Source organism: Sinohyriopsis cumingii, chromosome 10, assembly GCF_028554795.1.
Source record: "Sinohyriopsis cumingii isolate HCF-2022 chromosome 10, ASM2855479v2, whole genome shotgun sequence".
NCBI lineage: Eukaryota > Metazoa > Mollusca > Bivalvia > Unionida > Unionidae > Sinohyriopsis > Sinohyriopsis cumingii.
In genome coordinates this window covers 65042871-65068467 of record NC_142970.1, presented here as the reverse complement: position 1 = coordinate 65068467, position 25597 = coordinate 65042871, and the positions used below count along the sequence as shown (strand labels likewise).

Sequence of the window (25597 nt, the reverse complement as noted above, 5' to 3'; positions counted from 1 at the left end):
GAGGTATTTTGAAATATTAGTTTGAGTAGTAGGGTATGTCAAGCGGAGGATTTTAAAAGATTTAGTGCTAAAAGACTCTTGAATGTGTATATAAAGAGACAGCTGTTCAATCAGATTGATTTCTATGTTGGCGTAATTCTTATTTTTGTGTTCTTGTTGTAACATCAAGTCTGCAGACGTATTTTATGTTGTACTTATATATTTTTCAGAAGAAACAAACATTTGCTCTGATTGTTCAGTGGAAATAGAAACTGACGATACTATTATTCGGAACATTAGTAAATTATTCAAAGGAGTTCTGGACAACGCATTTTGACAAAGTCACGTTTCTTGGAGGACCAGTTAATTACGGTATTAAAGTTTATACAGAGCGTTTCTTTTGTTTGGTCCTTAATGGAACTTTTTCAGGATTTTACTGGATTCGCTTCTACAAGTTTCTCTTCCATTTTATAACTTGAAACATACAGTATTTGTTAAGTTCTACAAAATTAGTTGATTTTGCTCTTCCTTTTGCTTAAATTGTGACCATAGAGTCGTAACAATACATACATACATACAGATATACATGCATGTATGCATACATACATATGTATATACGTACATACATACAACCATACAACAATACATACCTATATAAATACGTGCAAGTCTGCTTACTTGTTAACTTACATAGAATATATATGGGCAGATGGAGAAAGAAAGAAATAGACACATGGAAAAAGAAGAAATAGATAAAAACAACGCCTTGTGAAAACATGGTTTGTTAAAACTGATTTTGTTATATTTTTATATATTAAGGGTCAAACCGTTACATAGAGTTGTTATGAAAAGATATAAAACAAAACTATTAGAGGATCACTTCCTATCTCTTTGGATGATTTATAATCAAACTCTCTTCCATTCTTTAATAACAGATATGTCAGATATTACATATAACACACCATGTGGTACTCTAAAACATCGTGATATCGATTTTAATAATCGACCTTAATATCAGCAGAATTCGAATACATTGGTCTTGTAAATACATTTGAACTTTGGACGAACACAAAGCAAGAAAAAAGCGTGGGGATGCAAAATAAAGTCCGCTCTCGACGCTTTTTTCACGCAGGTCATTGTGAGTAGAATTGGTGTGATGCTATTTTTCACTGGTTCACACCTCAAACTTAAAGAAATTGTTTTTCAAATTATTTCGTAAACCCATGTTTCCATGGCGACAGATATGGTCAATATACGCCTAAATATGGGCAATTATCATGTTCATGCGAGTAGAAATGTCGAAACCGAAAGTAGTTCCTCAAAATATACCTCAAAGTTTTGGGTGTGATAAAATGGACATCACCTACATAACAAACTCAAATGAGAACAGAAAGAAAGCAATACTGATATTTTCCTATGAATGGAGAAAAATTATCTTAAGACCACCTTGAGAGTCGTTACAAATCAGGCGATAACGTTACATGTACAATCCGCGTGATACATTCAGAAATTATATGACACATTTTACTCCTTGTCTTTCGAGGCTAGCTTAATCAATTCTTGCAAAATTTCAGACAGTGATGATTGACCGTCCATGTTGCTTTGTCCAGTTTGGAGGTTTCGCTGCTGGTTTTCACGCCTGTAACCACCGTTTGGAGGTCGTTTGCCAGGTGTCGGTGTCCATTTTGTAAAGTCTATGGATGGCACATTAGTGCAACGCACCAAGGGATTGCTTTAAAAAGAAAGAAAGTATTTATTAAAAAAGACGATTCCTTAAAGACTGAAAGTTGTTGTTTCTTTAGTGCATCGTACTGTCATTTATGTCATATATTATATGCATATTTAAATAAGCTAGTCCAAGGAACGACCAACAATTTCGACATCATTAGTGTCGCTGAAATGTTTATAGTTCCATAAAGATCGTATCTTTCAGGAAACGTACCTAGTTTGGCATTAGTTTAGATACCCATGAAGACCTTACAGTTTGACCTTTCATTAGAATCGTTTAAGGTTCTGTCTAGATGACAAATAGGTGCACTGGCATGCATGGCTTTAGCATGATTGTTATGGATAAGTTATGCATATGTTAATAACCGATCATGCAAAACGAAAATATATCCAATGATCCATATGTTATCTGTCATAAGTTCAAATGAATATTCTGGTGAAAGGACTAAATGTCAGATAATTATGGCTAACCTATACTCAGAATGAAATGAACAAGGATAAAATTAATTATCGTGGTTTGATGAACTGGCTGCCATGAATGGTATCTTACCTACATGTTTAAATTATATATGATATTATTGCAATTGATGATCTACATTCATCGTCTGATTTCTGCCAGAGCAAAGTTTTATAATTCAAAGTGGTTATCCCAGAACATAATTAAATACGTAAACATATACACTAGTTCATCAGAACAAATGTTTCTAGTGTTCGAAATGTAACTGTTTCAATCGCGAGTATAAATACACCGCAACAGCACTCAAACGTATTTTTCAAGAGTAAAAACCTAATGGCAAACAACATTGTTTCTCTTGCCTTCGCGCTGAAATGTATATCTCAGAGATATATAGGTAGGCAGGCGAGGAGGTAGGTAAGGTAAAATCACTAATGAACTAACCTGATTCCTGGTAGTCGGAAGGCATCACTTTGTATACGTGTCAAATCAAGGTTGGCACAAAGTACGGCTGATAGCGATGTTTTCCTAATCTCATTCAACTGCACTGTAATAAACAAACATTAGAAACCAAAACTAACTATAAACGAGGGCAATTTTCAATACTGTTAAGTCCAAAAAAAAATCTGCCATCGACGGACACCGTATATGGTTATATCCCGCTCCTTAACGTAGGTTCCTACCTCAAAGTATGATTGAAATGTGAAGTTTTACACCATATTTATTGTCCTTCAATTTCAACTGATTTTTAGAAACAACCAGAGTAACACTTTATATAGCGCTAGATCTATACGATATACGAACACATTTAAAACATTTCACCTTTTTATACATGTAGAAACCAATACTCCACCTGCTTGACCAATTTTTGTACTATAACTTACCTTCCAGGCCAACTAGTTTGTAATCCAAAGTAAACACAGCATAAAGAAAACAAAAGGGACGTTACATCATATGAGCATTACTATATTTTATTGTCTGACGAAGACTGACTATAGGATCAGGTTTGTTTGACTGATTAAAGCATTTTCATTAGGAAGTGAATCAAAGTCTGTCTCATTTTTTGTAGGTGAGTGGAGAGGTTAAACATTCTAAATTTGGACTTAGACAATGGGTAAGTTGATTTTATATAACGCTATTACAGCAGGTTAAAACAAAGAGTCTTTAAACGGGTTTCCTTGTAAAACTAAAGTAATTTAGGCAAACATCGGCAGGTCTAACAAAGATGCACGCATACAGTGTGTTACGAATCTAGTTCATAAAATACAAACAGAAAGAAGTGAAACCAACAATTTAAATAAAATCAACACGTTATTTATGTATCTAAAACAAAATTAAAACTCGATTTATCTTACAGCAGTGTGAATTAAATTCAGAATAAGCTTAAATGCTTTTGACAAGTCCTATAATAGATTGTTCCGAAAATATAGAACGTTTCCGAATAATTTCCAGTAGTCTTAAATGTCTCATAAACATAATGATGCTATCCAAAATGTTTTGGAATGAATTCACTATAACTCCCAAATAGTGTATACCAAATCTAAAAGGTGAATGAACGCTTTAGTAATTCGAGTTATTTTAAATAAATAATTCCTCTCGAGTTATACCTGACTGGTACAAATCAACTAGGATTCCCAGTCTGTTTTAAACCAGGAATGAATTATTTGTTTATCAAGAACCTTTGTATATTCAGTTTCACTTTACCTATAACGTAATAGAATGTGAAGCTTTGAAACGGAAAAGTCTAGTCTAACTGTAAACAAGATAGACAACTCTTGCTACCTAAACATGTTGTTTACAACTTATCGGCAGGGACAAACGTTAGCCATATAACATTTCTCTTAACTACTTACAAACATTGAGAAAAGTTCAGCACACAGTATATACATATACATAACAAATGGTGGCAAAATGTAGTATCAAAAGACGGTAGATTTTGTTCTGTTCCTTAACTTAAAGAGTAATGTCTTTCGCAACTTCATACAAGAAAGGTTTGCCATAACATCAGAATGTATCACATATTTTAAACTGGGAAAGGCCAAACGATCGCTGATCAAGTCGTATAGAATTATCGCTGAACAGGATGTTCACCACGAAGTGGACAACTATTGGCAAATGGTCAGGGGAGCACGTATACTTTTGTATATGCAGTCAACAAAATTTGTTGGGTGAATGAACAAAAGTAGGTCACAGGGACCAACTTCTCGAAGTGAAGTGAACACATGCACTCTTTGTGCATGGTCATTGGAGTTGTTGGGTGTGTTAACGTTTGACATCATCATAGGCAAAAAGATTATCTGTAAACAAAGGTGAATTATCAAGTTCATTGCATATTGACATATTTGCCAGGTGAAAATGAGGCAGAAGGTAAATTTATATATAAAGAACACAAGTGAACTTTCATACCTCGATTGAATGTGTGCATTATTTTTTTCTTCATATTCTCTATATTCTTATAACTAAGGCCATTTTGCATCATTAGGCATGAAACTTGGTGTGTACATTTACTTTGACCAATTTCGTTAGCACCCATGAAAAGTAAGTTTTTAAAGGGCACAATGTTCTTGCTAAACTGACTATGCTAAGTTTGTGGATTATGCACTGTACCAGAAAAGTTGGCCAGACAAAGCACAACATTTCCTGCAGGCACATTCTGGTTACATACGGTCAGATTTGCATCAACTTATAAGTTCAACGAAAAGAAATATCTTTCATGCTGCATTAATGGTAAAACACGATATAAATGGTCTTCCATGTTGTAATAGTGGAATAACACGATATAAATTGTCTTTCACGCAATTATTAACACGCATGTTCTCTTAGTACTTTCCCCGAAAGGCAATTTTATTCTTGTAACTACACTATCCTAAATTTACCTAGTGGAAATCCCTGAGGTTTTGGTCGTTCGTACCAATAGGAGTCCCCCTCCTTGAGATTCTGGAATTCCCTTCCCAGAATGCAACTTAGAGTAGGCCCAAGATTTGATCCGGGAATCGCTCTTTCCGTAAGCAGCCCCGTGAAAAGGTCAATGTCGCGAGGGTCACTAATAAAAATGTTTATCCATTAATCATGCTGTCTCAAATCACTTGCATACAAACTTATATCAAATAAAACCTGTTATTTGTTATTAAAAACACGTGCTACATATTTGACACATTTTACAGATTTTACAGATTATATACTCACACTTGTAAGAAATTTGGATGAAATCAGGTAACGGGAATATAAACTTGTACATGTTGGATAAAAGACGACAAAGGTACAGAAATGTGAAATTGCATATGATAAATAATAAATCTACAAAGACATCTGAGTAAATATATTTAAGACCTTTAAAAAGCTTAAAGATTAATGGGTAATGATTTATACATGGTCGGTAGTACATGTACTATATAGCTAGGCAACATTGCTATAATTTATACATGGTTAGAAGCACATGTGCTATTTACCTAGCTAATATAGCTATAATTATTACATAGCTAGCAGTACATGTATTATTTAGCTGGCCAACATCGCTATAATTATTACATCGTCAGCATTACATATACTATTTAGCAAGATAACATCGCTATAGTTATTTTATTGTTAGCAATACGTGTATTATTTAGCTAGCTAGCATCTCTAAAACTATTACATTGTTAGCAGTATATTTACTGTTTAGCTATATTACATCGCTTTAATTATTAAATTGTTAGCAACAAATGTACCATTTGCTATATAACATGGATATAATTTATAATGTAGACTTTCAAGACCTTGAATAAACCATTTTTACACTATTAACGAGAGCACGATAGAATGGTACATCTCGTTCACCTAATAAGAGATAAGGAAATTCAAATATGTAATAATTGTTTGACACAAAATCATGTAGATGTAAAATAACAATAATATGAAATGCATATGCAAATTTAAATATTCGATGTGCGAAATGTACCGCCCTCAGCGAAGTGTTCAAGTACGAACAAGAAACCGATGAATCGAAGCCTCTCATGACAATAAGATTAATATATATATATATATATATATATATATATATATATATATATATATATATATATATATATATATATATATATATTATAACAACTCTTTGAAAAATCAAGATACAAGAAGAAAAGAAGAAGAACAACAGTTACAACAACTATTGGTTGTCATCAGAATGCATTGTCAAAACAATATCCATATCATAATGTTACTGCTTATCATATTCATTAGTTTAAGAAGCCAATTAAAATTATACTGCAAACTTTGTATTTGGGTCCATCAAAATCAACGTGTTGGCGTGTATGAGTGTGGAGGATGAGGCTAAGGTAAGCGAAATTACGTAGACACCAATTCTCGAATAAGCATGATAACATAAAGTTCCGTGATATTTCTTTTTTTTCGAAATATCTAGCTATCAAGTCGACACACATGTATCGATCGTCCAGATGTGATTTTATTGTTGTGGTCGTTACCATGCTGTTTAAATTCAGCTTCATTTCTCAAACTGTTGCATGAATCTATTCTAGAGGAATCGTACTTAATGCTTAAGTAGGTCACTGTGTAATTTTATTTGAGCTCTATCTCCTTTCGTTATTTCATGTATAATCGATACTAACTGCTAAAGTCACGGTGACGTACATTTCACGCTCAGTGATAATTTAAGTATTTTTTATTTAAATATTTTTCTCTGACAATGTTGACTGGTTGTCACACCGAATGACTATATTTATTTCCCCGCCTTATGTTCACTCATTGAATAAGTTATTTTAACATACCTTCTCTAGTCCAAACCGCAATATTGTGGGGTTTTGAAGAATGCAGCACCGAGGCAGAAAAGACAGAATTATATATATATATATATATATATATATATATATATATATATATATATATATATATATATATATATATATATATATATATATATGTATATATATATATATATCTTACTCAAACATCTACTGTATAAATTAAATCTATAAAGTCGTCAACGGACCATAGTTCGAAAGATACTAACTCGTAAACTTGACGGAGCAGATTCACTTCTGCTGTTTTGTGATCAACAAGACTGTTCCAGTTACTAGTAAGAGCGGACAACCTACAGCTGACTCGATAGTCACCATATGGCGGCACACCGTGATCTCGTCCCCTGTTGATGTTTAATGCGACAAGGTCAAAGCTCGCCCTTGTAGAAGAATTCTCAAAAAGTCTATTTCTGACCGAATCTTCTACTAATCTGCAATGGAGTTATTATTGTTATTATTATTATTATTATTACGGCAAACCATTTAAGCAAGATAAGCACAACTGGCATTTTTGATTTTATCATGCATCTAATCTGAAGCATTTTTAATGTTATTTTGAGTCTTTCTAAACAAAACTTTATCGCGACACATTTAAAATATTAATTGTCCACGTGCTATTGGCGAGATATATTTATCCTGTTACGTGTTTAGGCTCTTTCAAACATTATCAAGAAAAGTGTGACGACAACAAGCTTTGTAAAATTTAACAAATAATTTATTTCCCAAGTAAAACAAGGTAAAAATGAGACAAATCTTACGGTTTTACGAATCAAATCCAAAAATAATTCAAGAATTATCCAAGAATTAAGAAATAGAAGTCCTAATAATAAAAAAGTCCTAATGAAACTGAGTTCGAATCCTGATGGAAGCCAAAATGGAAGGCGATGACGTATGCTGTGGTCAGTGTTGTACTGACGTGTCAACATTTCTCTGTTGAATCACAGAAAATAACATTCCAATTTGAATTCTTTATAAATTTCGATAACTGTCATTGTCCAAGAATTAATTTAGAACACAAGTATTTTCAGGGAAAACAATCTTGAAATCCAAATAATTTGAAGAAAATAAAATACATAGCCCTAAAACTGGTCACAACATAAAACACTTTAACTTCCCAAGGCTTAAAGCACTAACGACTATCCCATCCTATCTCAAAACATCAATACGGCAAGCTAAAACGCAAAACAGATGCCAGGATGTGGGTCGATACCCCGGGAAAAAACAGAGTTTGAAACAACTGCTACATGTTATTTGTAACGTACTCCAAGTATGGCATATAGTCCACTTCATGAATCTTACTCTGATAAAGAATTTTAAAAAAATTAAAAAATTGTTTACCACAACTCTTGCGCAAGAAGCTCATATCTGCTACTTTCAATGCTCATTTTACGTCGTTTGCATGGACTGTGCAAAACAGTAATGAAAATTATATTAATGATAAATTCTTAACCAGCAATCATAGCAAGATAATTACCTACATTTCATCTTTTTCACCACGAATGTTAAGCGTAAAGGGCAGAAATAACAACGCCAAAACTAGGCTGTCCGAGTCGTAGTACATTCTGATCTGTGTTTGCGCTACTCTGGCCATGGTTGCGGTCATGTAACGTTTGCTGTTGCAATCATATATTAATCTGGGTTACTCTCGATGTTGAACAAGTACACAAATCGTGGATAGGGAAACTCGCCATCACATAATCAATGTCATGAAAAAAAAGTTAACCGTTCAATAAATTAATACTTTTAATGAAATATTATTTTCTGGATAGAACAGAAACATACGAGTTTCAGGTAGAAATTAATTTGTGAAAATTGTATTCCTAAATACGTCGACCAAAGTTGTGTCCGCTCACCAAGAGGCTTACACTTCGGGTTATAAAAGTTCGGTCACATGAGATTCATTTTGAAAATACCGGCTATATGCAATGCTATTCAGGCAGTGCCGTTTGTTACCTACGTCACTGTGTTGCGGTTGATGTGAATTTAGACAGCACCTACCTGTCTGTTTCTGGGGAAGCTTCGCTTGTCATCCATTTTAGAAGTGCCGGACATCCCTTGTTCCCATTAAGAAATGTGAGATGTGGGTTAAAGAACGTCTTCACCAAATCAAAGGGACCCTTCTCAGGACCTGACAGTCTGGAATTGAGATCACTGTAGAGATCTTGATATGTTGGTATCCATGTATGTCCCATCCTGCGAAAAAAAAAAGAAAGATGAGTGCGACCTTATTTCTCGCCAAAAAAACAAACTTACTCTCAGAAAATTAACATCGCACAGTGAGAAATTCTCATTCCTTCTCTCTCTCTCTCTCGAGATCAGGGGAGTGCACGTGTAGTGAATAGAAAATGATAAGTAAGATATAAGATACTACGTGCAGTCGTAGGTTAAGCTGGGACCAAACGGTCAACTTTTATCCCGTTTTTGCTTGATGTTTCAGCGTTAGACTGACGCGCGTGCTTAGTTTGTCATCTGCTCGAACTTTACTTAATCAAAACCTAACTTCCCGTATTAGCTGCTATTGTTCGGAGTGCTAACGTTGTTGTAATGTCGCCTCCCTTTGATACCGTAGCAATGTTGCCAGCAGGTTTATAATAGTAAAAAAAAAAATTCCTTCTATTTTGTAGTAATTTCCTACCAACAAAGAGTGTGCTTAATTTATGTGAAAATCTTATTATATGTTCTCCGAATTCGACAACTGGTTCTTTCTTATTGTGTTTCAGAGCCAAAACTTTCGTTGAAATAAAACTGAATTTTTCGTTTGTTTTGTAAAGATGAAAGTTATAAAAGAAGTCAGCTCGATGAGTTTATATATATATATATATATATATATATATATATATATATATATATATATATATATATATCAACAAACCCAAATAAAAAAGCTATTTTGTAAAAACGGATGGAATGTGGTCAAAGTAAGCAAGCATTAGTAGCTGGAAATCTAAGTCTTGGAATGCCATGTAACCGAAAACACGGACAGGATTAATGTTAACATTGAGACCAGTTACCATTAGATTGGAATAGATTATTCAGATGAATGGTTGTACCAATAGCTAGGCAATTTAAAACACCAGCCTTTATTGTAAGACACGAACCGTCTTCAGTGAGTAGCGCATACAGTGATGTCCTATTGCCACAACAACAATTGACCATTATAAATAATTTGATGGACCGTCAAAATACAATCTACATGTTTATGACATGTGACATATTATTTTTCTTTACATATCCAGTATATAATTAGCGTCTTGTGACTTTCTCTTGGAGCATTTCTTTTGAGGATAAAGAGCCATCCGTTTTCTAAGACAAATCAAACTGCCTCTTTAGTAAACGATAAATCTCACGTCTAGTCCATCCAATCCCAAATACCAAACTTTTTTCGATCGTTGTACCATCGATTCGTAATTCTTTCCTACTTAGATGCATCTAAAACCAGTCTTATCGCTACTATTAAACTCCCTATTCCCAAATTACTACCTTAGTTGTTAAACCACATCCATTTATTATTATTTGCTCGTTGACATTATAAAAATCCAAGAGATTTCAGAATAGGGTCCCTAAAATCATACAGCCCTATCTCGAAGACCGCTCCGGTGGCCTATTGGTTCGAGGGTACGCGGCAGATGCGGGAGGTCGTGGATTCGTACCACGGCTTGTAAAAATGGCACTAACAAGTGCCTCGCTAGGCGCTCAGCATTAGGAGGTTTGCGTTAGGACTAGTCGGCCTGGTGTCAGGGTAATGTGACTGGGTAGGACATCATGCTACATGTCTGCGGCGTAACACCCAGTGCTAGACATCGCTATAAACTATCACACTGCAGAGATCTTAGCGATTTGAGTGCAAAATTGTTAAGCTACGTTAAAATCCAAATCACACATATACAGTCCTATCGTGCCTGTTTATTCCATTTTACAGACAGTTCCAAGGATCAAAACAAAGGTTGTTGCTATCTTTTAACACCCCACAGCAACATTTCTATCCGGTTGCATGATCAATTCTCCAGTTTCACGGCAGACATTATACCCATGCTCGTGTTATTTAACTACATTCAAGCTTCTCAAAAAGCACATGTTAATTTCACCGACCTTAAGAGCGATGATTACTCATAAATCACGGAAAGGTAATATGTACCGTTATCTGCCTTATCTAACGGTACTAAGGACAATGAAATGGAATAAAGTAGCCAAAGCTGCTCTACCGACACCAGTTTCCGAATGGATTCCAGATAGAGAGGGGTCCCGAGTGGCCGAGTGGTCTAAACCGCTTTCCGTCACGGATCACTGCCATCTCACCTCTGTCTGCGTAGGTTCGAGTCTCGGGCTCGGTCAATGTGGATATGTGAGAAAGCTTGCCGGTAGCTTCTTGTGGATCGGTGGTTCTTTCCGGGTGTTTTCCGGGTTCTTCCTCCACCATTAATACTGGCCGCCATGTATAGCCTATCTTGTGCTGAAAAATGGCGTTAAACCCTACAACAACAACAACAACCAGATAGAGACTTCACATTTTACACAAATCGACACGTACACTTGACATAGTAAAATAAGGTAACGAAAAATAGTCAAGCTTTGGACCCTCAAAACCAATATCGGAAAATGCCATCAGGCAAACAAAACATATTGCAAATGTGAGATGGGATAATACAGTCTAACCTGTGACGCAGATGTTAGTTTGCGTGAAGTCGCATAAGACGCTATCCAAAGATGTCCCACCAAAGAATTTTTCAACGAAGGTGGTTTATGTATTAACTTTTTAACGGACACTGTAGGGATTTATTTTTTCCCTTTATTCTTAGTTTTGTGCCTTTTAATCAAATATAAAGTGGTAATTGGTACCTTTTATTATTTTATGTCGATGTGGTACATATATATATATATATATATATATATATATATATATATATATATATATATATATATATATATATATATGTGTGTGTGTGTGTGTGTGTGTGTGTGTGCGTGTGTGTGAGGAAAGATTTGCCTTCCTAATTTATTTTGCAACTTATTACCCTCCTGGGAACTTAACTTTAACTCGGGACCGTATATTTTTATTTGTGCTGACGTGCCGTTACACTACATGCACACCCATATATGTGCACTTCTGACAATAAACAATTAGTTGGTGCCGTTTAGCCTCAACCCACTTCTGGCCGCACACTGCTAAATATAACGCAAACACCTGCTTCGTATATCAAGATATGTTCTCTTTGATACCATGGTGCTCAAGATTATCATTCAATTATACTTTGTTCTGATATTTTAAATATTTACAACAGTTCAGAGTTCCTATTCCTAATATCTATGTTTTGATGATACTTAATCATTTGCATCTACTTCTGACACCAAATTGTTCTACACATCAACTTCTGACACCAACGTTTCAAAGACAATGTCTTATACATACTTATTTGTAAAACCAAAGTGCTTGAATTATAGTCAGACGTAACTAGTATTTTCACTCCAATATGTCCGCATGATAAGTGAAATATCACTTAAGTCAGTAATAGTTTAAAAACGATTTTCCACTTTTAAATACTGAAGTCTTTCATTTAAAAGAGACTAAGTTTAACAAAACAATAAATGGCATATAGTAACCATTTTAGAGCGATCCAGCCCTAAAAAGTAATCTCTTCCAACACGAAAAGTTTCAAGAGCAGTAGCAACTCTGGGCATCAATTTTTTTTAAAACTTGATCACCATTTCACGGCAATAGTTGACAAATAAGAAAGAAACCGAAGTTGTACTAATTACTTTCTCCACATGCCGGGAATGGATAGCGAATCCGCTGCTGCAGAGATAGGAGACATGAACAAACCTGTAGGCTATTCCAAATTCATTTGAGACAGTGGCATCTCGCTTCTGGTCATAACTGAAACTGTAACCATTGTTGAGGCTAAGCAGGTTGTAGGTTGTCATAGTGTCCTGAGACAGAAAGGCGTTTAGGAATCCATTGTACACGATGTGTTGTATCTCAGCGATGTTGATCTTTCTCGCCTCCTGGAACAGCTTTTCCACAGTCCAGCCGAGATTTAAGGCCTTAAGTGCGTTCACGATTCGGTTGTGTTCCATCACGAATAGTGTATGGTAAGAAGCGAGCGAGGGCAATGCATCCACTCTCGCTTCACCTGTGGAAAGAAATCAAACTTCACTGTTTGCTAACTTTATTTAAAGATCGGATATCCTTTGTGCATTACCCAAACGTCTTTATCCTCAGATCTGATATACTTGACTCAGCTGGTGTGTGTGTGAGTATGAGTGTGTGTGTGTCTGTCTGTCTGTCTTGAGAGGGGTGAGTGTTATGATGCATTCACGTGGAAAAAATCACAATGGGGTTCCACAAGGGATGTTGGACCTTTGCTGCGTTCCAGTCAGGTTTTGACACCCCATTACAGATTGACACATTCAGTTAAAATGCCAATAACTCGTGAAAAGATTGTTAAAACAGCAGTCAAATCTATAGGAATGATAACAGAGAAATTAATGTTTTCGCCTTAATTGTCTTACCTCGTATTGTCTCATCTCTTTCATCTCCGGTTCCAATATATCGTGTGAAAAGATGTTCTTCTATTAATTTTTGCACAGATACAGAGAAAGGAATTCTTATCCAACATCTTTTTTTGTGGGTAAAATAAAGCAATGTTGCAGACAGATCTTGAACTTCTAGTCCTGACTGTCTGAACATACATACGACCACTGATATCGTTATATCAGTGAGTGATCCACCCCATCAACAGCAGAATGGTTTGAAAGCGGCAGCAAAGGCAGGCTATTTCTAGATATGATTCCGGAAAAGATAGTTGGCCCATCTGCTGCGGCTGGAATCTGACAGTCAGACACTCTATAACAAATTTATATTGGACCTCCAACAACTTTAATCACGAGCTGAATGTGAATAATTTCCTATTTGCATTTTTATGGTAATATTTTAGTGGCTAAGAGAAGAAGGCAAATACAGGATTTACAATAAAACGTACACAATTTCAAATTTGAACAATATGGTCAGAACATACCTATTAATGTCAAACAATGAACATTTTTTTCAAAAATGAAACAAGAAAACACCACTATGTTTACAGGAAAAGATATGATAACGAGAAGGTACAGTATTGTACTTTTCTTAATGCGGAAGGTCTATTTAGCAGTGAAGTTGGCCATCAGAGCAAGGCACGATACATAGGTTTTTGGGTGTCCATTTCCACAAAACAAATAATAGTTGTTAACAATGTAAGTGTGTTTGCGCTCATTTGCAGGTAAATTACTATTTTCTGCATGTGTACTATTTGAATCACGGTATTATAACACAATAAGTATACAAGGTAATATATATATATATATATATATATATATATATATATATATATATATATATATATATATATATAAGGCATTTTTTCCTTTGCAAGGATAGACATGTAGTTAGATTGATGGATGGATAAAATACACGCATATCTACATACGTGCACACGGTAAGTATTATATATAGTTCTGAATACTAGCGCGCTGTACAATAAAGTTCTTTATAAGTGAACAGTACGTCAGAAAATCCCCTCAAAGTACCATCCATGCCCCTCTACACACTTAACCATTTCTTAAAGGCCAGTTTGTGTTCGCTTACTGGTATGCTGTTCATACGCTGAAAAAATTAATATCCAACCACATGGCGGCGTTTAACCTTTCTCCACTACCACGTCTTTGATAAAGTGATGCGGCCAAAAATCACTTAGAGCTACATCAGGACAATATGGGAGATGTGAAAACGTTTTGATGCTGTGCTTCTTCAGGCAGTCCGTCAAGACGGCTTTCGTTATTGAGCGTTATTTTGTCTATTGATCGGCGTTCAGTTAATTCATAGGTTCAGTGAACCCAAAAGGGCATAATAAAATACTCAGAACATCTCAAATACCACCCATAAATAGATATAAACTTGCACATACATACATATATACAGACAAACATAAATACGTACAAACATACATACATTCGTCGTCTGATAAACACATACGATTCTGAAAGTCCGCAAAGGGCAAATTTAGGACGACTTTTCCAATAATCCGATAAACCCCGAGTACGTCATCTTGTTAATCTAAAACTTTGTTTATCTGTGTTATCGGTTACCGTGAACAATATGGTTTCACACACATCGCATTGACTTTGTACAAGTCAAACTGGTTCATCAGTTTTTTGCGAAAGGCTTTTAGTATGTCCACTGAGGTAATCAATATTAACGAGATTCCACTTTTACAATACAACAACTGTACCTGCAAGATGACAGAATTCTCCATCGTGATCAATGTTACAGCGACCGTTGGGATTTGGGGGCAAGTTGTTTCCACGGCTCGTCTTCATGTACTCTAAAATGTTAGAATAATAGATAAAACACATACATATTTAGAGAGACAAATTAAGAGCGACAGGGCGGAAAACTATCCATATACATGTAAGCGAATATATATATACAAATCATTTGACGAGTTACAGTCCTTTGAAGTGCACTGGATTCAGCATTGGGTCACGTGTGTCAGTGAATAAATGCAATAAACTGACAACGAACAGTGCAAAAGTAGTTTCTATTTAACCTGAGAATAGTTTCGTATTTTAACACCTCCCTAATTTTTAAGGTAGGAGGCATAAGCCTAATTATCATAAGCTTAGAGTTTATAAATACATTCTAAATCTGTAATGTGGTTTACATTTACTTTGAGTTAGGCTTGAAAATGCGTTGACTCATTTGGTGACTGCCTGTCAACGTTCGACTAGCATTGGAGATCTAATGCTAATTTGGGCTGCAAATGAAAAGCCGAATTGGCTTACGTAATCACGTATGTCTGATACAGAAGTAAATATGTAAAAATTGAGATGGCTGAGGGGTGATGAAAGGCATCCTAATTTGTTACTTTTCTAGTGAACTTTAACCATGCACCCGGCAGATACCGATTCCTTTCGCCTGCTTGTCACAGGAAAATATTCAAAACGGTTCATTGTTGTAAAACACTTAACGTAAACAAGAGGGGTTGGTGGCAGTGTCGGTTCAATAACAAAGTCACCAGTTGTGTAAGGAAGTTACCTCAATACCTCGGGCAAAATTTCACAAACATACAAAAATCATTAGTTAGTTTTTAATTGTATCTTTAATGTAGAACTATTCTCGTTTTTCTGTCATAGGTCATTGTCGGATGAAAATTCAAACAAAAAAATAAAATAAAAAACACAGAAAAACAGGGAAAAACAACAACAACAACAACAACAACAACAAAAATCTAGTGAGATCGGAGAGTTTTCGACTCTAAATAAATCGTTTTCAAAGACAAATACAAAACTAAGACAAGACATCATGCAGAAAAAATTCTGAGGTTACAAAACATTACATGAATATTTCTACAGTAATAAAATCATGATTTTTTTTTATTTCAACTAGTTTACTTCAACTTGATGCTGATGCTAAACACTTTTTTATATTGACAAAGAAATGGATGAGCTATATCGCCATCTCTTATTTTTTGTACATTTATTGAACTGCAAATTATATCCCGGACATTTCATTGTTATGGTAGTAATTTCAGGTTATTATGTGAGTAATAAGCTAATTAAAAAAATTATTTAAAAGAAAATGTGCCGGTTGCATAAAGATTGTATTTGTGCCGGCTGTATATATTTGGCACTGTAATAGTCAAGAAGGTACGAATGAATGATTTATATATTAAATATTATAATTTAAGTAGAAGCTATTTTAGGAATCAACTGCATTCTTGCCTACATTTGCATCAAAGCCAATATTGTGTGTCCCTAGATGGCAGATCGCAAAGTGTACTTTTGAATTTCTAGACTGGTTGTTTGACGGATAATACTTTACTGACAATCAATCGGTTTAAAACAGGGAATCTCAAGGTCAATATTTAATAGACACCATCTGAAGGTTTGATAATTTAGTGTGTTAGATTTTCCAGGTATCCCTACCGCCATCTCTCAATGCCGTCAACTCATTGTCGGTCGAGCCATACACACTGGAGCCGTCGATATAGGAAGTGAGACGGTTCAGCTGCTGACGGAATCCTGAATAATAATAATAATAATAATAATAATTATAAACATATTTGACTGATAAAATATGCTGTTTTATTCGAATATATCTGATAACATAAGCATTCATTAAAGTATAGAGACGGACGGACGGGCAGCATGAATGAGGATCACACAAGCAGAAGGAAGAAAGCACTAACAAACGAACGCTCAAACATCTATCCAATCGTACTTGCATCACTTGGAGCGGTTTGTTCTAACCATTTGAATCTTTTCATGTTTATACTGCTACCGATTCAACGGTGAGTACATCTTTTGAAACCTTTGCTCCAAACCATGGCCATAATAGAACTTGAAACTGATATGCAGGTAAATATGTAAATATTAAAGTCGAATGCTCGGCACTTAATGATGGAAACATTTATGGTTTTAAAGAAATCCATTCTCGTTTAGCAATGTAGTATTTTACAGTAAAATGAGCAAGCGCAATGAACTCTGGGAGTGTTTTTTTGTGTTCCTCTATGTGACAGAAAGGATTAAAGACGTCCCCATTGTATATGACATCCAGCAAATAATATTTTTTATCGTCATTAAATTATTTTACGGGCAGAGAAACAATGAGGCTGGTACCTGGTGTGCAGTCGGGATTTGCAGCTGCCGATCGAATAACAGGCAAGCAAGTCCCGTCGGTAAAATAAGAGTCTCCTGCAGGGATTTTGATTGAAATGCATTTTGGCCTGTGGAAATACAAAATTACCAATATAGAAACAATAATACACAAAATAGTTAACGTTCGTTTTCATCAATTAAATATCGAATATAAGCATGGTCTTCCCAGGGGTTAATATTTTAATTGTGCTAAGTGCTTAGGACTGACGATCTCTCTCTCTCTCTCTCTCTCATTAATATTTATTTATTTATTTAGTTATTTATAATACCTACCGAGTCTTATCTTCGCAGGTTCTTTTGCATCCACCTTCAACTGAATCCAAAAAATGTTAAACTGCAGTTATTTGTAACGAAGCTATAGTTGACGAAATGTTTGTAGTGACAGGAATATTTGATTTCTTTGACAAGTTTCATAACGTTATTAACATGAGTTGGATGAAAGTATAGACAGTAATGAGCACGTGTTGCAATGTGCCAATAATGAGCACGCGTTGTAATGTGCCAATAATGTGGCATTATGGTAACAAAAAGATATGTCAATTACGTCGAGAAATTCAATGCATGTACAAGTTTAACACTAATAAGCATATGCAAAGAATTGTTTCGTTTATTTTCCTCCTCCTCACTCTTCTTCTTCTTCTTTTTCAAATGCATGAACGTTCGTTCTCGAAAGCTAATCTCTCAAATACACATTTGGTAAACTGAGTTATGGATTTTTTTCCCCTTCTTTTTCTTCAATCGTGTGCATTACTTTCCACGAAAACTAAAGATAGAATTCATCGATTCGTAATACTCATTACACCAATAAGAAATGTGTTTGCAAACTACTGTATTCACTAAGAAAATCATATATTTTTTTACATCGTTTTCTTCAAGAGATTTTCCAAATTTTGAAGAATGTTACTTTCTTTCAATGGAAAGCAGACTTAAGGCGTAACCATCTCAGGGGTCATTAATCCGGTTCCTGAAAGGTCACTTACACTTAACTTCTCTGAATGTACTGGCTGAACTTTCCACAAGAGGGATTGTATCTAAATTTTACTATTTTCTCTTTAATTCTTTCTTTCGCTTGTTCCCTTGTGATATTTTATAAATATCATCCGTTGAAGAAAACTAACGTTGGAAACGAAATAGAAAACTTTGTCAGATATATTAATCTATTTTCGAAGAAAATATCCAGACTTTCAACCTGTCTTTGCGTGCACTTGTTTGCTAGTGTCTACGTGTGGTAATTATACCGTGCTATCCCTTCTGCACTGCTTAATCTTTGAAATTTATCTAACATGGCCGAGATAGTTTCTCGTACCTGTTTCAGTAGGTGTAAAGATGATATCGTGGTCAAGAAATTGGCCCATTTGGAACGTGTGTAGAGAGATGGTACCGTTGGTCGTAACACCATTTTTATTGCTATGGACGACATTGCTGACCGTTCGTGGGTTGGGTAACGGCCTACCAGTAACACCAGTAACACGCGGCCCTCCAACAGTACCTGTAATAATAATAATAGTAATAATAATAATACTAATAATAACCGAACCCTGTCATGACTATGTGTCAAATCCGAGTAAATATTTTAGTTGTCCAATCTTTCAAATGAGTGTAGTCCTAATTAATGTCTATTGTGAACATTCCCTTATCCACCCCGACATGTAAACGCACCAAAACGATGACAATTTTTGAAATTTTGAAATATTACTGAAACGAGAAAGTTACCTTAGTAATCTTTTCGTTTGCGTTACTGACCTTTTTCGTAGGCAGGGCCGATAACTCTTCGCTGGGCCACGAAGCATTTCCCCCATTCGGGATAGTCAAGGTTGTTACATGATCCATCGATCGTTCTGTACGGAGTTGATGCGTTACATCTGTATATGGTGGGCGATTTACATACTCCTCTTAAAACGAGGGCATCTTTTATCGCGGATGCCACGGAGTCACTTGTTACTTTTTCAATGGTAAATCCTCTGAGAAAAAAAGAGAGAAACTAATGAAAATAAATTTAAAGAAAAACGATGTTATTAACTCAATGGAAAAATACGAAAGAAACTAATATGAAAAGGAAAGCTAAAAGAAAGAACGGAAGGATTAAAAAAAAGAAAGAAGAAAGGAAGGGATGAGGGAGAATGCGTACAGAATGTAGGGGAGTAGGATTAAAAATAATGTCACAATATAAAGGAAAAAAATATTCATAGATGAATTAATAACTCGTTTATTCGTATATATATGTATTCATGCGTCCTATACTTCTGTTAAGCCATGAAAGCAGACGAAGCAGCAGATAAAGAAGTTCAAGACTTGAGCCGAGGACTTTTCATACCGAAACTACTTTTACTTCTGTTAAATCGAGACGCACATAATTCGATTTCCATCGACACTTAACACATATAAATCTGCCAAGCTAACCTTTGAGGACCTTAATCGATCATACTTTACTTTATTATTGTAACAGAATCAAGTGGGGTGAACTCAAATGCATAATATATATATATATATATATATATATATATATATATATATATATATATATATATATATATATATATATATATAATCTGACACAAAAAAATCAGTTACCGAGCATGATTGGCAAGATACAGATTTATCCAGATACTTAGTTAACAGTTGATATCATCAAAACACTTATTCAAAACGGTAAAAGGTTTCATGTTAAATATACATCCTTCTGTCTCAGCTTCTTAGTATCCTTATTTGCAGGGTTATTATTATGAAATCGAGACATCGTAGCGCTCATTTTGAAACAGAGCTCGACTTTTGTTCCGTGTGTCATTGTATTGAGCACTTAAATTAATTTAACGACAGGACTTGTGTCGTCAAAATTTTTCCCGAGTAAAGTCCAGATAAACGGTACCTGTTGATGAACCCTTCTGTGTACTTAAAATCCTTATTCGAAAAACAAAATATATGATACACCAGGATTAAAAGTAATCCCACTTGAAACGGATAATAATTCATTTACATTAAGAGACTGAGTGTTGGAAATCTTACTCCTCCAAAAGTCGTTGCGTCATGTATAATATTTGGTTTGCACTATTGCTTATTTCTTGAGTCTCGGGTATGTAGCCGTAACTCTTTTGTAACAGATTTTCATATCTACGTCCTGAAAGTCCTCTTGCATCTGAAATAAATAAATAAATAATAAATAGATAAATAAATAAGGTTTTGTGTCGATAACTTCGCGAGGTAGCGTGACTGTGCTGATTTCACTTAAGTCAATGGTTAAGGAATGAACTAAAATGGATTATTCATCAGACATAGAATAAATGCAGATTTCCCAGGCAAACTGAGGTATTGAGGTATTGCTATGTTTAAATGAGCGTACGACGTCATATTATCATTATTTGTTAAACCAACACTAATTGAACAGACCCGCTTACCCTAGGTTAATCCCGCTCAGGTTTCTTTAAATTTTTCGTTCAAGCAAATGATAGCTTGACTGCAGTCGTTGGTGGCAGTAACCTTGCAAGAATAACAAGGGCGCCTTCTGGAAATTTTACAAGCGAATTTTAATATCAGGTTCTAATCGGCTGGAAGCTGTTACAGACATATGGATTTTTTTTTAGTACGTATTGATAAAATTATAGCACATTAATAAACTTATCGATTACCATCTTCTTTTACTGTAGGCTGCACGTCTTGTTCCTCAGCTAGGTCTCTGCCTTCACCCCATAAGGCATCATATTTATAAGGTGGGGGACTCAGAGCCGTAACACCACATATGACCAACACCGCCACCAACAGGAGCTCAAAAGATGGCAACGCCATCTATAATAATAATGATAATAATAATAATGTGAAAGGATTAAATGTACAAAATCAAGTGGTCTCATAATTGTGCAGAATCAACACAACTCTGTGTTTTCTAAAAGACGCGTTTTGATGTCAAATGGACCGGACGCACCTGAGTTGGGATTATAATCTGTGAATGTACGATATAACTTCTGCCCGGAACAACCCAGATTAACACCTGCTTTACATTACAAAAGGTCGCAAGATCCTTTGCACAACAAGGGCTTCAGTTTTAAACAAACTGCTTTACGAAGTTTGCAATCTCGACTCTAACATATTATTTATATCCTAAAATGGCAAATTCATACAAGATTGAACAATGTCAAGGCCATATAAGACCAATTACCGAGAACAGCTACATCATCTTATAATCAGGTTAATTTATGTATACATTCCCACCCCTCACGTACTCCTTGTATTTACATTACGAAACTACCATACATAAACATGCCGGTCGAATGCGATACCGGGCGTGCCGTCTTAGTACAACCTAATTCTGTATGTGTGTGTGTGTGTGTGTGTGTGTATGCTACTTAAAATCTTCTTTCAACTTTGTAAAATTCCTTTAAATTGTCAACATGTAGAATTTGCTAATCAACAACTATTACAGCTAGTATAATAACATCTAACTATGACCTTACTAACTCATCTCTCACTGACAAAGATCTTATATTCTTTGCTGATGTGATTTTAGTCCATTTTTCGGACTTCTTTGCATTTAAACATTTACCAGTTATCTCTTTATATATCCTGCCTGCTACACCTAATTTAACTCTTTTTCGTATTTTGTTTTCAAGGGATGTATTTTTTATCTTTTGTATCTGCTATTTTTATCTTCCTTGAAATCTAATTCTCTTTCAAGTTCTTATAATCACTTTAAACAGTGTACAGTTGCAGACGGTCAAAAAGTCATCTTTACTTTGTTGATGACGTCGATGAACATGTTTTAAATTCAATGATTGAAATTGCTCAAGTGATAATTATTTGTACAATGAGGGATTTACAGCTTCTATTACAACAACCTTAGAAGGTGAATTCACATAATCATGGAGACAGGTTTCTAATATAGATGGCGCAATATTAATTAATCAAGATTCACCTAAACAGTATTGTGAAATATTGTATTGCAATGAAGACAACGGAAATTCACACAAATTTCTAAACATTATAATCCAAATTATATATTAACACCTACCTCTACATGTGTCAGTAACGTGTTGACGGATCTTAACAACAGCTGTCAAAACACGCTTTGAAGCAAAAGTAGATAATAAGAGTTCGCAATGAAACAGGCATGCAAACGCTCACCACAAATGACACTAAACAACTCACAAGTTAGAGAAGTAGTAAGTATATATACGAAGAACATAACATGCTTTGTGCACACGAACCGGAATTGAAAAGTATGTTTTATTGGTCAAATGGGAACAATATACTGATTTTCTTGTTTGCAGCCAATGGCATTCAAGCAAAATCCCCCACACATTCCAAGCAATTGTTCGTGTCCAAAAAACGCGAAATGTATATCCCATTTCACCATGACACAAAATGAGAACTATGTAAAATTCCTTGGAGAAGATAGAGATGGTCAACTCAAGTGGAAGAATACGCCACTAAAATTGGCTTTTAATGATTTTAATAGGTCATAGGGCAAGCAAAATAAACACCCGTGCTCTAGATATTAGTGTAGTAAGATGTATGACATTTGTGTGATACGTAAGACTATGTTGTAACGTTTGAAAATGTGTATTTTCTTCCTATATACAGTTTTATCGTCTTTTAATCTAATGTTGTCGTTTGCATTGTGCATGCTTTGAAAATATAATTGCTGTATTTATAACTTAACGTTTTAAATGTAATCTTTCCGGTGATGTGTCATGTATGCTTCACCTTTTCTAAAATTTTGTATGTTGTATACTACTGTATTATTTTTGAATCTATTGTTATCACGGTCAAGTTTTTTTTATAGATGTGTATTGTCTCATTATAGATATCTACTGTCTGTGTACTTGTCCGTTCAATCGTATATATGAATGTATATATGCATCCAACAAAATAAGATACTTTCGTTATGTTATATCGGTAAAATAGCTGGTCTGGAGGTACGTTAGGTAAACTTGCTTATATTCTGTATCTTGTGAGCCCTTGATAATGAGCATTTTTTTTTTTTTGATTTGCCGACTCGGCTTTTTTCATGAAATAAGATCATGGCGCCGTAACTTGAATCAATGAGGAAAAGCTATAATTAACCACGTAAATACAATCATAAAGAATTACAACATTTGTCATGATAGGGCAGAGGTCAAACCTAGCTTAAATGTTCTCAGCTTTCGTGGAAGAAAAAATCAATACTGAACCCACTGTTATTGCGAGTACATGAAAGTAAACGTTGCTCATAAACTACTCACGGCCTGAATCTGGTCGAGTGCAAACGTTGAGAAGTATGGTTGCGTGAAGCCAAAGTTTCCTTGCCTCGAGATGCAAGGCACCGTATTTTTCTGCCCTGATTACAACGAGAAAATTCGAAGAGAAGAACTTGCACCTGCACAGCATGGACCAGTTACTCCAAAAAATGAAAGAGAATAAAGAGAGGTTGGGTCAATGAAGTAACAGTTGTCAATTGAAAAGTATAACATATTAAGTCTAACATTGTAACACATAGAAAAGTAAAATAAAAATATATCATCGAAGAAACAGATGTAACACATAATATTTGCAAACAGTTGAAAAGAAACAAAATAGCCATGATAGTTGGAAACGATCGATCTGGAATGGAAGTTTAGAGGCAGAACTTAAAACGTTGTGAAATAGTTAAACAATGGCAAGAGAAGAGTGGGTATGACGGTAAATTTTGCGTTTTCGATTTGGAGAGCGCGTTCTTCATATGCAGCTCAATAGCTGTCGGTGCAAGGGCAGTCTAAACAACAGCGAAAGCCTGAGGATCCGATGGTACAACAATCACTGAATGTGCTTGCAGCAACTACCCTGACCCCTATCACATGGACTTGTAGTTTTTATTGCAATTGTGGTTAAAAACAAAAATTTGTTAATCGCTAAACTCTGGTGCAAGATGTCCACGCTATCATAAGCCAAGGAACTCAAAATCTTTCGCCATTGTGCAGAACTTGACGGACTTAATGTTGGGTATTCGATGATTGGCCACCCGTTGTTAAAAATGAAACCGCACTACCGTAACCGTGTAGATTTCGACCACGAAGCAAAGGTACTGCCCATATAGAATCAGGACAAACTAATTAAACAAGGTATCAAATCCAGCTAGTGTCATCAGGCCAGTCCAATGACCTTTCTTGTTCTCTTCATCGGTGAGGTACTTGTTAATGTCTTAGCATTCACTGTTTCAAAACATTCCTCTTCTCTGTACTAAGACCAAAAGATGCAAAACATGTACGCATCCGCAACGACACGGATCTGAAAAAAAAAACGCAATTGGACATTAATAAATACATGTTTGGAAGCACATTGTTTCATTCCTTCATCTGTTTTTAAAATAATGGCAGTCATTTAAAAAGTGTATCACTGCATATTAAGCTTGCAAAGAAACAATGTTTTAAAGGAATAGATTTTTTGAAGGAATAACTCTCATACAGAATTTGCAACAATGCTAAATACACTTGACGTATTTATTCTTATCTTTCTTTGTGTCTCGTTTTATCTGTATATTTTTGTATTTATCTTTTTATTTAGCTAAGTGTTTCATTTGTATTCATCATTCCAGAAATTGTCTTTTGTATCGATTCCAACCATTATTACGACTTCCGTATTTTGGATACCTCGGATGTTATACTATAATTCACATTATGGATGCAAGTGAATAAACTCAAAGCAAATGCTCTTTATAGCATGAAATGTTTTTATTGTTGAATAGATATTATGAAAGAAGTTTTGAAGATGAATTATGCAAATCCAGGTTCAAAGGAATATGACGATTTAACTAACATAGTAAATTTACTCTTTTAGTGTGCACTAGGCTTGTGTAAAATATATCCTGACATTTGTGATGTTTCGTTTACTTTGCTCTTTTAGCAGAGTTCAAAAGATCGGAGAGCATTACGCCCGAGACCCATTTAAATGTAAATCGGGTCCCTCCGATATTCTAAATGAGCTGACAGTCTGGCCCGCACAAAATAAA

At 35.1% G+C, this 25597-nt stretch overlaps 1 protein-coding gene across 1 annotated transcript; it reads right to left on the bottom strand.

The window, feature by feature from the left end:
• Positions 1 to 759: 759 nt before the first annotated feature.
• Positions 760 to 22772, bottom strand: LOC149790283 (salivary peroxidase/catechol oxidase-like). Its single transcript, XM_089972325.1, has 15 exons — positions 22643 to 22772; positions 21267 to 21423; positions 20647 to 20776; positions 19387 to 19604; positions 18950 to 19132; positions 17917 to 17956; positions 17605 to 17711; positions 16912 to 17007; positions 15216 to 15308; positions 12773 to 13082; positions 8953 to 9147; positions 7167 to 7385; positions 5038 to 5204; positions 2606 to 2708; positions 760 to 1711 (listed from the first exon to the last, which is right to left on the bottom strand). Exons 2-15 carry the CDS (start codon positions 21421 to 21423, stop codon positions 1504 to 1506), a joined length of 2226 nt encoding a protein of 741 aa, XP_089828451.1. The 5' UTR covers positions 22643 to 22772; the 3' UTR covers positions 760 to 1503.
• Between the last annotated feature and the right edge of the window lie 2825 nt (positions 22773 to 25597).